The 14,848-nt window shown below is 35.3% G+C and overlaps 1 protein-coding gene across 7 annotated transcripts in view; it reads right to left on the bottom strand.

Moving 5' to 3' along the window:
- Window positions 1–900: 900 nt before the first annotated feature.
- LOC123875385 (sodium channel protein 60E-like) overlaps window positions 901–14,848 on the bottom strand; it is a 218,095-nt gene continuing 204,147 nt past the window's right edge. Inside the window, exons 10-30 of one of the 7 annotated variants that reach the window (XM_045921182.1) lie at window positions 13,824–14,020; window positions 12,878–13,019; window positions 11,537–11,671; window positions 10,746–10,960; window positions 10,490–10,660; window positions 9,546–9,739; window positions 9,112–9,343; window positions 8,679–8,956; window positions 8,368–8,603; window positions 7,807–8,131; window positions 7,418–7,733; window positions 7,064–7,339; window positions 6,694–6,990; window positions 6,321–6,609; window positions 6,042–6,235; window positions 5,761–5,963; window positions 5,249–5,521; window positions 4,746–5,105; window positions 4,411–4,636; window positions 3,865–3,973; window positions 901–2,760 (exon numbers count right to left, since the gene is read on the bottom strand). In XM_045921182.1, coding sequence (XP_045777138.1) covers window positions 2,558–2,760; window positions 3,865–3,973; window positions 4,411–4,636; window positions 4,746–5,105; window positions 5,249–5,521; window positions 5,761–5,963; window positions 6,042–6,235; window positions 6,321–6,609; window positions 6,694–6,990; window positions 7,064–7,339; window positions 7,418–7,733; window positions 7,807–8,131; window positions 8,368–8,603; window positions 8,679–8,956; window positions 9,112–9,343; window positions 9,546–9,739; window positions 10,490–10,660; window positions 10,746–10,960; window positions 11,537–11,671; window positions 12,878–13,019; window positions 13,824–14,020 — 4,871 coding nt within the window. In that variant the 3' untranslated portion in view covers window positions 901–2,557. Of the gene's footprint in view, window positions 2,761–3,856; window positions 3,974–4,410; window positions 4,637–4,745; window positions 5,106–5,248; window positions 5,522–5,760; window positions 5,964–6,041; window positions 6,236–6,320; window positions 6,610–6,689; window positions 6,991–7,063; window positions 7,340–7,417; window positions 7,734–7,806; window positions 8,132–8,367; window positions 8,604–8,678; window positions 8,957–9,111; window positions 9,344–9,545; window positions 9,740–10,489; window positions 10,661–10,745; window positions 10,961–11,536; window positions 11,672–12,313; window positions 12,346–12,877; window positions 13,020–13,823; window positions 14,021–14,848 lie in introns of those variants that run through there. The other 6 variants (XM_045921185.1, XM_045921183.1, XM_045921186.1 and 3 more) reach the window with 6 other exon arrangements.

Raw genomic sequence — 14,848 nt, 5'->3', positions numbered from 1 at the left:
ATAATTTTACTTAAAGGAAACATTCTCTTATTTAAAAAAATAATCACAACTGACGTGTGTAAGACCTCATGTTTCTTGGAGAAATATGTGTATCGACTAGTGGAATAAAATAACGAGTGTTCATTTTTTGTATTTTTAGCTGGTTCGATTTCTAGCCGAGACAAGCGAATTTTAATCTTTAAATGCAATTTTGTTTTTCTTTTTTAAGAAGAGAGTGTTAAGTAAAATTATCTAACTTAAAGATTTAAGATAGTTCCCTTCCAGGGCCCATAATTTTTCCACGCCTGTATACTTATACTGAAATGTAGATTAGTTTATATTGATATTAATTGATTTATTAAATGAATGTATTTATTTTTAAAGCGGCTTATTCATTTTTCACATCACACTAAAGTTAGCTTTGCTCCAATATGTTTTTAAAAAAACATGAGTTATTATATTTTTTAGTGTGAAGTGATAGAGTGCTTAATAAGTATAGCTCACCAGAATTTAAATAAATTAAAATTTGCTACTGACATGAAAACATAAAGTCAAACACATAAAGTAAAAACAAATATATTAATGGACGGGAATGTACCTACTCGCTAAATCATATAAATATTTCTACATGGACTTAAACAAGCTAATATATAGTGTGAAGAATTACAAATGTCGGGATTTAGTAAATAAAAATCTTTGCTAATTAAAGTACAGTACTGGTACATAAAGTATTGATAGTACCTAAATCACTACTTTACGCTATTATAAAATAATGAAAATAATATATTATGATAGCGCCATATATTATAATATATTGAAAATATTTAATAATATTTACTCAAGTATATTTTCAAATAAAAATAATACTAAACAGTTGCACACATTGGTCGCAATTTTTAACGCTATCACATATAAAATGGCTTACATAAAACAAAATACACATTTATCTACTGAGCATTCCAGTTCTTCCTGTACTGTCGATTGCTTTAATTTAATGCTCAAAGCAGTACACAACCATTATCCTTCCATTGAGACTATAACATGAAGAAATTTTTACGTAGGATGTTAACCAGAGATGTGCGAAGAAGCTATCAGTTAGAAAACAATCAACGAATGGGGAGTAGGGTAGGTAATTTTATCATATTACCCTCATTCCTCATACAGTTTAAAAAGCTCGTAGCTCGCCGTCATTGCACATCCCTTAGGCCAGATCCACATTAATTGATCATCTTGACATGTCCACAGTCGCGGGCGCCGTCTATTCCGTTACGTTGGGGGAAAAAATCCGATTTTTTAAATGCTCGGGCTAGCTATATCGGAATTGATTAAAACATAATAGATCAAGAAGATTTTTTTCCGGTTTATTCGACAATCGCAGTCTAACAAAACTTAATAAATGTTAGCTTCCAATATGTTAGATCTAACAATTGAACAGACTGGAAAATTTCCGGATCGTTCGATCAATTCGAACATAACGGAGTAGAATCATGATTGTCAACGCCAAATTCGTATGAAACAAAATTGGCTAAGTTTTTTCTGCATTACATTTTTTCCAATTCCAAGGTAAGTATATAATTAACTTATAATTAAAGCTGCCTTTGAATATTATATATAATTCTGATCCATTAATTTTTAACACCTATCCTCATGTGTGGAAGCAAAAAAAAAAAATAAAGATAAAAGTAATAAACTAGAAAAAGAATGGCGTCATTTAAAGTCTTATATACCTTCCTATGTCAATGAAAACTAGGATATCTTTGATTGAATTTTCATAAGTATATTATATAAGATGGATTTATTTTCTAAGAACAAAAAGCTATCAAAAGTAAAATATTAAAAAGCCGATGACATTACAAGCGGAATAAAAACCTATCTACTTATTCTTTCTCGTGTATGTTTGCTGTCCGGACATAAATAAGTCGTGCAAAAATAATATTAACACGGTTGTCGACTTTGAAGAATAATTTTGCATCAATCATTCAAAAAAATTGTTTATTTTTATTTTGGTTGTTTGAACAGCCTGGCCTTTACATAAAAGTAGATGCGTATTCCGCGTAGATTTCTTATAACAAGCCCCGACGTTACATCAGTCGCCGGCTTGTACATAATAACGCTATTTACAATAACAAAGTAATATACAATCGCTCAACTCTACCCCATACTTAAATATTCTCTATAATAAAAACCATCTAACGAATCGGCATTTAGTTACTATAAGCGTAAAGCTAAAATCGGTTTTACCATTTTACCTGTCATTTAACGTGATGAGTGATTTAACGCTATTTATTTAACTTTTATTGCGTATGGAAGTCTCCGGTTATTTTATAATTAATTTTTACTAAAGGAATTGATATTTTCGTTTTATATTTTTTTTAAATATAACAATACTTATCGACGTCTAAATCTAAATTGGTTTAAAATCACAATTACGACCTAACCGTTGTAATATCACTGTTACCCGTGCGTGAACACAATATTCGATCTTTAAAACTTGACACTCACTTTGTCTTTGTCAGCCTGGTTCTTAAGTTTAATACTATTGGTTTGTTGGAGCCTCTGAGGGCTCTTCGGTCGTAGATCAGCTGGGTTGTTCGTCACTTTCTCGGTGTACGAGGACTCGAACGACAGTGGGGGGTGCTGAAGGTGGAGGGGCGGTATCAGGGGATGCTTCCGTGACGAGGATGCTCACGGCGCTGCTTGCGTGCGGGGACGGCGTGCTGGCTCGAGCGGGGGGTGTCGGACGCCTTGCCGAACTTCTCCGGGAGGTCAGACGAAGTGAACCTGTAATAACAACATTCTTATGACTGGAGCTTTACGTAAAAATAGGAAGTTTAAAATAGATAGGTACAATATTGAAATATATCTGGCTTATTCCATTCATCCACCCAAACCAGCCTAGGGTGTATACCTACTCGGAAACTTGTGTATTCAAATTCACCAACCGCGACCGGTGTGAATAGACAAGATATACAAACATTTCCGAGTATAAGTACATTTTAGGGCGAGCTGTTTTAGGGCGGATGTACGGAATAAAGATGTATATTTGGGTTTAGAAATTTTGTGTAGGGTAAAATAACATAGTGATAGAAGTAACAGCAATAAGATTGAGATTAAAAAAATAGAAGATAAAGCAGATAAAAATGGATAAATCGCCACACATGCATTAATTAAAGCAGAAAATCAAACTCGGTGCGTACAAAGTAGGTTAAGTACGTTTTCCTATTGAAAATGGGAGTAATTAAGTGATATTGATAATGAAAGTAAAACGCATTGCATCAAATTGTTCGGAACAGCTTTAAATGTTTTAGCAATGTATCTTCAATATTGCAATAGGTACCGTTTATCGTCTTTAATGAATAATTTTCAAGCATCATGCATATCGGAGCACTGCAAAATCCGTAGGTATGTGTTTATTTCATATATTTTAATTTATAGCTCGTTCACACAGGCTGCGTAGGCGTTGCATAAGCGTACACGTAGCGCGTGCCATTGCGTTGTAATGGATGGAACTGTATGAAACATGGCACACCGCTTGCGTAAAGCGTGGACGTATGCGTAACCTGGTTAGTTAGGGGTTTACGCACGTCACTACGCACGTGTCACGTGTACCTGCTTGGTGTGAAACGGCCTTTAAACGTTATCACAAGATGGCTCCATTAATTCATGACAAGTCATCACAAACAGATTTGTGTGTGTGCGTTTCAGCGACTTGTGCGCTCATCTTAAAACAATCCGATAGTTTGCCATTTCACTTTAAAAAATTGGTAAATACTTTCCAGTATGAGACATCAGGAGTTTTATGAAGGTTGGATTTTGAAGAAAGCTCATGAATTTCTAATCGCCTAATAGAAGAAAGACACAAAAAGCATAACATTACATATGAACCTGCTCGTTTCGGGCCGACGTCCTCGTCTACCGCGTCCTGATGCCTCAAGAATAGTGGCAAACCGTACGCGGATCTTCTACGAGGTGGAGCCGTTTCTGACCCACTAGGCTGGAGAATGTGAAGTTTTAGTTAAATACGATGAAGAGATTTTGGAGACAAGGCAGACTTAAATGCTGTGCATTAACAAACAGCTCTCAGCTCCAGTCACTGACACGGATGTAATAAGTTGCTAGAAACAGATTGAAGTTTGAACCTGTGCAATACTTGTATTAATGTGAAATAATTCCCTGTAGATGTGGTTAGTATCATGATGCATGATATACTATTAGCGTAACATTAACATCATAACAACAGGGCATGTACATTTGCCCATCAATTTAAACAATGAGGTAAGTTGATTCTAAATATACGAAATGGGCGTTTTCAAGCATTGTTACAACACAGTGCTCTTCAATACTACTTTAATAATTTACTTCAATGTCTGCAATCTACTGGCAACTGGTGAGTACATGATACTTTACTTAATATGTATTTTGAGTAATTACCTGATCACCTGGTGCAGTTCCCGGTAGTAACAAAAGTGGAAGATTAAGCCAAGCTCCCCCTATATCGCTCAAGTCGGAAGCGTCAGACGCTCTTGAGGACTTTCTACTGGACGCGTGGGATCCTCTTCGTACATGAAGCAACGCGCTGAGTTTACCACCCCAACCGTGACCTGGTGACCACTTGGTGCTTTCTTCTTCTTCCGGCGAGGGACTTCGATTTTTTCTCCTATTAAAAAGGTAAGAAATAATTATTACTACGGTACTAAATTTATCAAATTGGACTAAAGTTATTCGTGTAGGAATATTAGCAAAAATAATCACTAGGCGATTCTTACTTGACGTATTCCCTCCACGACCGTTGTATTGTTCGTGCGGCTTTATCTTCTCTCTTCCATATTCTAGTTGAAGAAACTATTTCTAATTCTTTTCTCGTAGGAAACTGCTTCTTAAATTTAATATCCATTTGTTCTTGGAGTTGTCTGAAGGTTTCTGTTTCCTCCACATGACCTAGTACATGCTTAACAAGTGCATGTAGGATGTCCAAACAATGGATCTTATTGCCTCTAGCAATAGGCAAATTAAAGCTGACGAGTGCTACTGTATTTGGCTTGGATATACCTAGTGGGGGATCTAAAGAGGCTATGAAATCTGATAGTTGAGCAAAACTTATGAATTGAGTAGCATGTGGATCGTATCTGAAAAATGAAATGAAATTTGTTAGACAATATTATCAAATCAGATAGTAATTAAAGTTGATAACCAAACCGCTCAATTAATCAAACAGGACCACGAATCATTACGAGGCATTTAAGTGAATGTTAAATAAAAGTTAACTTACTTCGACCACCGAATGTAGAACATTTCCAAATCATCTTCTACGATACCAATCTCTTCCTCTTGATGAGCCTGATTGAAATTCTCGAGGATGATAGCAATGTACATGTTGATGACAATCATATAACTAATTATTATGAAAGAAGTAAAATACGTTATTGCTAATAATGGACTCCCACAGTTTCCATTAGAGTGGCCATGATCGCCTAACTCGCAATCAGGAGGCTGGATCATTAAAGACTCTAGGACATCGTTCCAACCAGCTGATGTCATAAGGCTGAAAAACGAAGAAATTTTCTATTAAGTATTACTTATATTACTGTGAAAAAAAAGAACAAGTTATATCAGGTAGATATCAAGAAGTAAACTAATAATTGACAACTTGAGAGTAATTAATACTTAAGTAATTAAAACCTGTGTATGTAGCGAATAGTTTAAAAAAATCCAAGTGAAACTGTGTTAGAAACAAGGCTATTTGTGTAGAAACATCTGTTGGAAAAGTTAAAAAGAACTTACCGAAAAAGCAGTTGCATACTTCTACCAAAAGTCTGAAAATTGACAATGTCATCAAGAGCGCCCTGCTCCTTTACGTGTCCAAATACGGACATGCCAATGATCGCATAGATAAAGGTAATCAGGGCTAGCAAGGCACCGATGTTGAACAGAGCTGGTAAGGACACCACCAACGCAAACAACAGTTTTCTTATGCCTTTAGCGGCCTAGAAGAAAATAAAAACATAAAATAGTCAAGACATGTATCAGTTAATAATAAAACATAAAACAGTTAGATTACTCACTTTAATCAGTCTTAAAATTCTCCCTATGCGAAAAACTCTGACCACTCTCAGAAGTGTAGGGGATATTGGTAAATCTATCATAATATCCTCCATAAGAATACCTAAGATCGAAGCTAAAACTAGCAAAAAATCAAAAACGTTCCACGGAACTGTGAAATAATGGTAACGTAGACCGATTATCTTAACTATAGCCTCTGAAACGAAAGAAAACATCATTATCATTGTGAAATTTGACAGAGTTAGACATCAATGATGAATATTTTATTTAGGATATCTTACCTAAGCCAAAAACTGTTGTAAAAAACGCGTTACTAACTTCTAATACGAAGAAAACCGAATGAGGTTGGTCGTAATGCTCTATACCCATTGTTAGCATATTAAGAAATATTAGAACAAATATAGCTATTTCGAATCTTCGAGAATTAGATAAATCATAAAACATTGCTAGAAATTGATTTCTTGGCCTCTTTATTACTTTCTGGGGCTTTTTTCTACCTAATTTCTTCATAGCAGTGTAATAATGTTTTTGGCTTTCCGTTAGAAACATTTCTAGTACACCACCTTCATACTGAAAAAAAAAAACACGTGAACATACATGTGAAATTCTATGTAATTTTTCGAATTTTCTCATTCTAAATTTGTGGATACTTACTTTTTTCTTGAGCATATTAAAATTATCTATAATTACTCCTATAAATAGATTTAGTGTGAAGAACGATCCGCATACAATGAAAATAACGAAATATATGTATGCGTAAAGATTGGCCTCCCTTGACGGCTGCAAGTCTACCCCTCGCGCGTCCACAGCATCAGCCATAACTTCCATCCATCCCTCGAAAGTGGCTACTTGAAATAGGGCTAAGTAGGCTATACCGACATGGTCGAAGGATATCTTAGAATTTATCCAAGAAAAATTATTGTAGTAGCACTCCCATTTATCATTAACTACCTAGAAAGTAAACAAACTTCAGTTAGAAATAAAGCTTTTTTCAAAAAGATATTGAGGCTGGAATGGATCTTACCTCTAAGGGTAATAAAACACCTTCCTCGTCCACACACTTAAAAAATTTACCCCCAAAAAATTGTACGCCCATAATGGAAAATATTAACCAAAAAACTAAACATACTAATAACACGTTGAATATACTAGGTATTGCATACATCAATGCATTTACAACTATTCGCATTCCTTGCCACCGAGAAATTGCTCTTAGAGGTCGAAGTGCACGCAATGTCCTTAGTGACCTCAACACTTTTAAATTTTCATTTTCTTCTATTAATAAACTAAATACTGATACCTGTAAAAAAAGGTGATATGAACTACTTATTTATTTATAAAAGTACGTTTATGATAATCGTTTAAAATTTATACTTACGAAAACTATAGTAAAATCTAACAACGTCCAAAAACTGGTAAAATATCTATAGAACCCCAACGCTATCCATTTGAAAAACATTTCTATAACGAAGATCATACAAAAACTAAGATTTGTCCAATAAAGTATCTTCTTGAGTGGTTTATTTTTTTCTAGATGTATATCTTCAAAACATAAAGTGATGCTCGAAGCGAAGATGAGAACTAAAACGAACCACTCAAATGCTGGCGTATCGACATAGCGGACTACGTATGTACGTATTAGCATCCATCTCTGACCTAACTTTGTTTGAATACAAGCATCCCAACAAGAACATCTGTAATGAAAAAAAACGTATATGAATAAAAGATTTAATTTGTTTTCCACATTGCAAAGGTTAGCATACGTACTGTTTATAACATTGTTTAGGGAAACAATTTTCAGGCTCTTTCGGCTCCTTACTCTTTCCGAAACCTGGAAATTTTCCCGTTGGATCCATGTATTGGCCTTTAGAATTTTTTCTCCCTCCTACAGTTATTTCATCTACATATGAGACCAATGTTTGCCAGGGATGCTTCATATCCTCGTCCTCAGGTCGCTTCCCCAACTCTCTACTAAGATGTTTTGGCATCTCTACTCCTCCTATTCCTACTCCAATTCCTATTCCTTGTCGCCTAAATTTTTCTGGTGTTGTTTTACTAGATATTTGTGCCATCTCATATTGTTCAAATTCATCTGGAAAAATTGAATTTATAAATTGGGTTATTCTCAAACCGTAATACTTAATCTAAATATAAATAAAAGGAAAACCCGACTGACTGATCTATCCAATAGCTATTATGACGTAGACATCAGCTAAGAAAAGGTTTTCGAAAATTCAACCCTGTTCGGGGATAAAATAAGGGTTTGAAATTTGTGTAATCCACGCAGATGAAGTCGTGGGCATAAGCTAGTTGTGTAATATTACCGACCTCTCGAGTCTGAAGGTTGCGTATGATATCCAGATGACATTTGATTCAGCAGTTTTTGCACCGCAATTTGGTCAGTAGGTGCACTGTCATCTAAATTTTCTTTTGAATCTTCTCGTATACTAGTGATCTTATGTTCGGCTGCTAAATCTCGCACATCTTTTAACGTTTCCTGACTGCCATGATTAACGTTGCCTGCTTGGAACAAGTAACCAAAGTCGGATCCTACGGATATTGGCCTAAAAATTTAATGTTTGGAAGGATCATTGTTATTAAAAGTTTTCGTGAAGTAAATGAGATTTGTTTTCTTTTACCTGTTTAATGCTTCTTGATAACTATGGCTATAAACATTATCGTGAGGAAATAAAATAGTTTCTTGCACTGAAGAGGAATATCTCTGTTCTGTTGGCATTGGCATTGGCATTTTATGCTCCTCAATAGCGCGTTGTTGTATCATGAATTCAGTAACTAACTCTTCTAATTTAGTTTTTTTTTCAGTCTCTTTACTTTTGGATATAAGGAAACCTTTTTTTCTTACTATTGAACGTATTCTATCAAAACTTTTCGCTAATTTTGAATCTTCTCCTACTTCCTGAAAATAAGTTTGATTAATTGTTTGATTTTGATCAATATTTAATTGAATTTCTTTTTGAAATCCATTGCCTTGTCTACTTTACATCCAATATCTGTAGTTGTTTACTACTCACAATATCATAAAACTATTGAAAGAGAATGTGAAAAAATTACCTCTTTTTTATTCTTAAGTTCTTCACTGTTAAAGCTATTAAGCAACAAGGCAAGGAAGAGGTTGAGCACCATAAAGTTTCCCATGACGAGGGCGGGAAGGAAAATGAAGAAGCAACTTTCTGCGCCGCTCTCTTCCTCTGCGCGCATGCAATCCCAAAGAGGCTCGATCCATTCTCCGCAGAGGATGCGAAATATCATCATGAATGAATGGAAAAAATCGTTGAAATTCCACCTTAATTGAAAACAATAGCTATGAATTACATGGATATTATAACAAAAGCAGTGACGTAATTATGTGCAACTTCAGAATCAGAACTTAATGCTGGATACATTTTTTAAAAATTAGAATTTGATACCAGATTTTTACTAACAGACATTAAATTTTTACATATTAACAAAGTTAATGCTAATATTAAAATACAAATAGGAAATACCTGGGGACGGGGTCCGGATCGAACTTTTCATGCGTGTATGATTTCGAGAACAACTGCATACCGATAACAGCAAAAATGTATATAACTATAACTAGCACGAACGTCAAATTACCAAGAGCACCTATTGTCGATATTATAATACTCAACAAAACTTTCATTGTAGTCCATGATTGGGCTAATTTTAACACTCGTAACTGAAAAGATACACATCTTATTTTTAACTAATTTCAAGTATTCAATGGCTTAATGTGATGAAATAAGATATAGTTTAAAAAATAAAAATCTAATAGGTACCGCTTTTTATCCAATACAGCAGAATGGTTTATATTTTCAAAATATATTAAAATTTATATATTTTGGAATCTACCTAATAACTTAAATTCACACCAATTTTGCCTTAGCGTTAGGTATTTGGAATGTAAATCCCTTATAATAATTTTATTTTTATGAATGAATGAATGAATGAATATACTTTTATTGTACACCACAAAATTAGTACAGAAAAACACATAAAAAGCTCAACAAAATATAGGTACAATTTGGCGGCCTTATCGCTACCTAGCGATCTCTTCCAGGCAACCAAAATGGTCCAAAGGATATAGCTATAGATATTAGAGGTAGGTGGTGCAAGTATACATTTATATATAATATTAGGATAAATAAATACATAAATATATAAATAAATAAATACATACATAAAAACAATTTTTATCTAGTTTTTGTTTGTCTTAATCGCCATGTTGAATTTACTTGCAGGCACATTTGACACGAGATAAACCTATATATGCGTCTGCGTGTCATAAGGTCATTTTTTCACAATTTAGTGAGCATTATGTGATTGATATATATGACATAACAGATCCAATGAACATATAGACACACATACAAACATATAGACACAAACTGGTAACAAGTTCTAGTCGCGCAACAAAGATAACACTTACCAATCTAAGGCCTCTTAACACTGACAGGCCATCCACAAGCTCGAATATAAGATCCAAGAGACTAGCTGAAACGATGATCAAATCGAATATGTTCCACCCACATGCGAAGTAGTCTTTACTCATGGCCATAACTTTCATTATACATTCTAGCGTAAATATTGACGTGAAAACCTGCAATGTAACAAGTTCTTATAGCCTAATTTGAAATACATATCAATCATATTGCGTAGCTATACCAAAATTTAAAAAAAATCACCTTATTTCCTATGTCTAAAGCTGATCTAACATTTTCGCTCATACCATGATGCTCAAGAGCCAAGAAGAGTGTATTGAGAACTATACAAGTAGTTATAAACAGTTCAAATAGTGGATCCTTTACTATTCCATACAAACAGTTTTGGAACTGCAACCATCCTTCATAGTCTATGCAACAAGTAACGCAGCACTCGCAGTTCCTGTCCACAAGTTCATCTGTGATCAAAGTTAATAAGTCAATAAAGCATAAGACGAGAACATAAAATAAAAGCGACAACACAAATGCACACACTTATGAAACGAAATCCAGTAAAGTTTAGAAACTGAAGAAATAATAGCAGAAGGGCAGAAGCACAGAGAAGCGTTTCAACATAATAAGAATATTGATGCGAAGCTTGCCATTGCGTAGTCAAATTTTAGTGTTAAATTATTTGTAATGAAAAATTGCTTCATGCATAGTAAGCGGAAATTTGGGTCTGAAGAGAAAAACGCAGGAAATGCACGATATCAAATTTTGGATCACCAATGCGATGTTTTCAAGTAGAAAATTTCAAATTCACAATTTTCAAGATCCCATCCGAATCGCATAAAAGTTCAGTCGTTAGGAATAGCAAAATTGAAACAATGTTTCGGAGCATGTTAATGATGATCCTGAAACAGACTTGAATGCGATTCTTTAAGACGATAGCTGACATCAAATCAGGCAATCGCATCGAATCACCCTGCAGTCTTCCCAAAAGGAACAGGGGTGGACTGGGGGGGCAGAAGCGTTGGCGTCTGTGTTTTACTAACCTGTGAAGTAAGTGCAATTTTGCTCGTAATTGCCCATATGAGATTTGTGCGTGGCTGCCAATAAACTGAGCTCATTAATTTTCGTCGTCTCCGCTTGGGGGAGGTCGGGCGCGCGCTTGTATGGCCAGTCCGCCCCTGACGATATTAATGAGGGTAGAAGCGAAATTGCAACAGTGTTGTATAAAGTGTCCAATGAGGTGTAGCCCCATCAAGACGTGAAGCTAATGGTGAATGTTACCAGCCACTAGGCAATCATTAATCATTTCTATAGCGCCAATAAATCTAGCAAGAAATTGGTGGACATAGTTATGCCTTTTAAATTATCGTAAGAGTCAAACAGGGTATATTTTTTTAGTAAAAATAGCGAATATTTCACTAAACTTTAAATGATTATACCGTTTCGTTAGTTTTCAGTAAAAGTACCGGCTTTAGAAAGCTATTAAATGTTGCCATGAAATATTCGTTTTTGTGTCTAATTCAGTATTATATACAAAGACTAATAAACAGTAAAAATTGTTGTAAGTATAAATAAATAACATTGAGTTGATTATTTAGTTGTTTGAAAGTAAACACTACGTAAACCTTCAGTAGCTTTGCGTATTCAAGTTTTGAATTAACGTGTAAATAGCACAATTCTGGTTTTACGAATAACATTGTTTTAGCCAAGCTACCAAAGTTGCCGTTTGACCATGGATTTCTGGCAGGTGCAATTTACATTTCACTCCACGTTCAAACGGTTGATGTTTTAATAAATAGGAAGACTAAAAAAAATCTTACACAGTGCTTCTGATATCCAAAGAAACTATCATCTGATTGCAGATGCAAATTGAAATAGAGTGACTAATTAGATTTTGATCAAATGAGTAGGAAATTAATAATAGTATTCAAACTACATAATTTGGTTGTAATTGAAGTATTAAGAACTATAGGTATAAAGTACTATAACAGGAGTTTATTTGCAAAAAATGCAAGCGTTTAAAGTTAGTAGAATTTCAGATAGTTGATCATGTGTTAATTGTAAAAGTAGAAAAAAATAGTAAGTACCATGCATTCGATTAGCCACATATCATTGTGTTTACATTCAATTTGAAGTCTATTCTACTTATGAAGAGGGCAAGGTAACATAAAATTTTAGTTCTCATAAGAATACTCAAAGCATACATTCTGATATTGGCTGCATCTTGTTGTAACTTGACTTGTGTTTCCAGTGTTGAAGCAGTGCCAATCAAGTGGTATTATAATGCTACCAAATTCAAAACAGATTTCTTTTTCGTTGTAGCTTTTGATAGCATTATATCAAATAGACTTAAAGCTGTGCAAATATTATTATTTTAGTTTTACCTAGAACCACAATCTGATTAAGGTAGTCGGGGTTTAGCGGATATTTTTCTTCAATGCTGCCTTTCTCGCCCTTTTTCGTTTGATCCACTTGTATTTCAGTTTTGGAACCATTCTTAAGCTTCGTTTCTTGTTTTTTTGATTCCTGAAAAAAATTATACCTATTTAAAAATCTTAATGCGTTGCTTCCAATTTAGGATGTTCTAGAGACTTTGTTTATTTAGCAAGCAGAGCTGCAATATTCGTAAGATGTAATTTAATGCTATCAGAGTTGCAGAAAATTTGTTCTACTGAAAACTCAAATCGATCGAAAAAGAAAGTCGTGAATCGTGTAATGTTGTCATTATTGTTGCCAACAAGTTCAGAGACATTTTTACAGTGCTAGAACACTAGACTGATCCAAAATACAGAATTTATCAAGGGCAATAAAATATAAATGCTGACTTGTTAAGAGACAGAGTAGTAGTTGCATGGGAAGCAAGTGCAGTGCTTTACTGTTGCGGAGCTTGCTTGTTATTGGATCGTCACGACACCGGAGTCATTTACTGAAGAGTCCCAATTATTGTTTTAAATTCAGATACAAGTTAGCCCTTGACTGCAATCTCACCTCATGGTAAATGGTGATGCAGTCTAAGATGGAAGAGGTATGGCAGTTTTCATAAAACCCATACTCCTTTGGTTTCTACACGGAATTGTACCGGAACGCTTAATCGCTTGTCGGCATGGCTTTGCCGGTAGGGTGGTAACTAGCTACGGCCGAAGCCTCCAGACCAAACCAGAAAGTTTGAAATTATAAAATTCCAATGCGGGAATCGAACCAGGTACCTCTCACTAATAAGACCATAGCATCTACTACTTCGCCAGGGAGGCCGTCAAAAGTTTATTAAGCTGTCGACTAGGGAGTAGCGAGGCTTTGCGATTATCAAGTAATGTAAAACAGAAAGCTTACTTGTTTAAGAGGTAGTGTAGCAGGTGGAGCAGGAGGATACGGAAGCAGGTGTCGGCGGTGCGGATGCGGCGCTTGGTCGTCGGAGGTATGCTCGCCGTCATCGTGGTCGTCCACGACACCAGAGTCATCCAACGAAGACTCCCGGTTGTTGCTGTGGTCACTAAGCTGTCGACCAGCGACGCTTAGGGCACCGCGACCTGGAATGTTGAAATTATTCGTCGTAATTAAAAAGAAATTGGTTGTCTGTAAAGTCGGTTTACTGACAATAGTTGAACGTGACAACAAAGGCCGATTGTGCTTCTTTGTCACTCGTTCCGCGCTCTCGCTTGCACTTCAAGCCTTACATGGAACGCCTCAGAGCGAGGTAACGCCGCATGAGTCATGTTTTTTCGTGCGTGCAGCCGGCTCTATCGAATTATAAGACGTTGTCACGTCAAAACAAAAAAAAATAGCATGCTCCCACGTTCGACTTAAAGCGACCATAGAGAACACTTTACACTCATAATAAAGGATTCAACATTCTCTCGCTAGTAGGTAACTACACACGCTTCAAAATATCTTCTTAGATTTCTCATAGGACAAAGAATTAGGCGACAGTAAATTAATGATGCAACTCCAGGATTGATTATTGAGATCAACCCGCCTTCATTTATCGGTAGACCATAGATACAAATGAAGGTAGGTACTTTACGCCGTTCTTCCTGAAGTAAGAACAACAAGGTATCTGGGCTGAGCTAGGTTGGAGGATCCGAATTGTGCTACCTTTACAGTATGTCTGGTTTTATTTGGAGATTTGGTTGCAGATGATATTAGCACCATAGCTTCTTCTGTGATATATATTTTGTACCTGCTATCTAATGTGTTTAAATAAACAAAACCCCTCTTGAAGGTATCAAGTCAATGAATGGGTATAGTCTTTTATAACAAAATTCCGCAATCAATTATGGATTTGCCTTTACACAAGTTTAAAAAATCTAGTAAAGTTATGCTATTGAGAAAAGCATATTATACAATCGAAGATTATG

This window comes from Maniola jurtina, chromosome 20 (genome assembly GCF_905333055.1).
Source record: "Maniola jurtina chromosome 20, ilManJurt1.1, whole genome shotgun sequence".
Classification (NCBI taxonomy): domain Eukaryota; kingdom Metazoa; phylum Arthropoda; class Insecta; order Lepidoptera; family Nymphalidae; genus Maniola; species Maniola jurtina.
The sequence above is the reverse complement of the archived record's forward strand: the minus strand, read 5'-3'. Positions and strand labels throughout refer to the sequence as shown.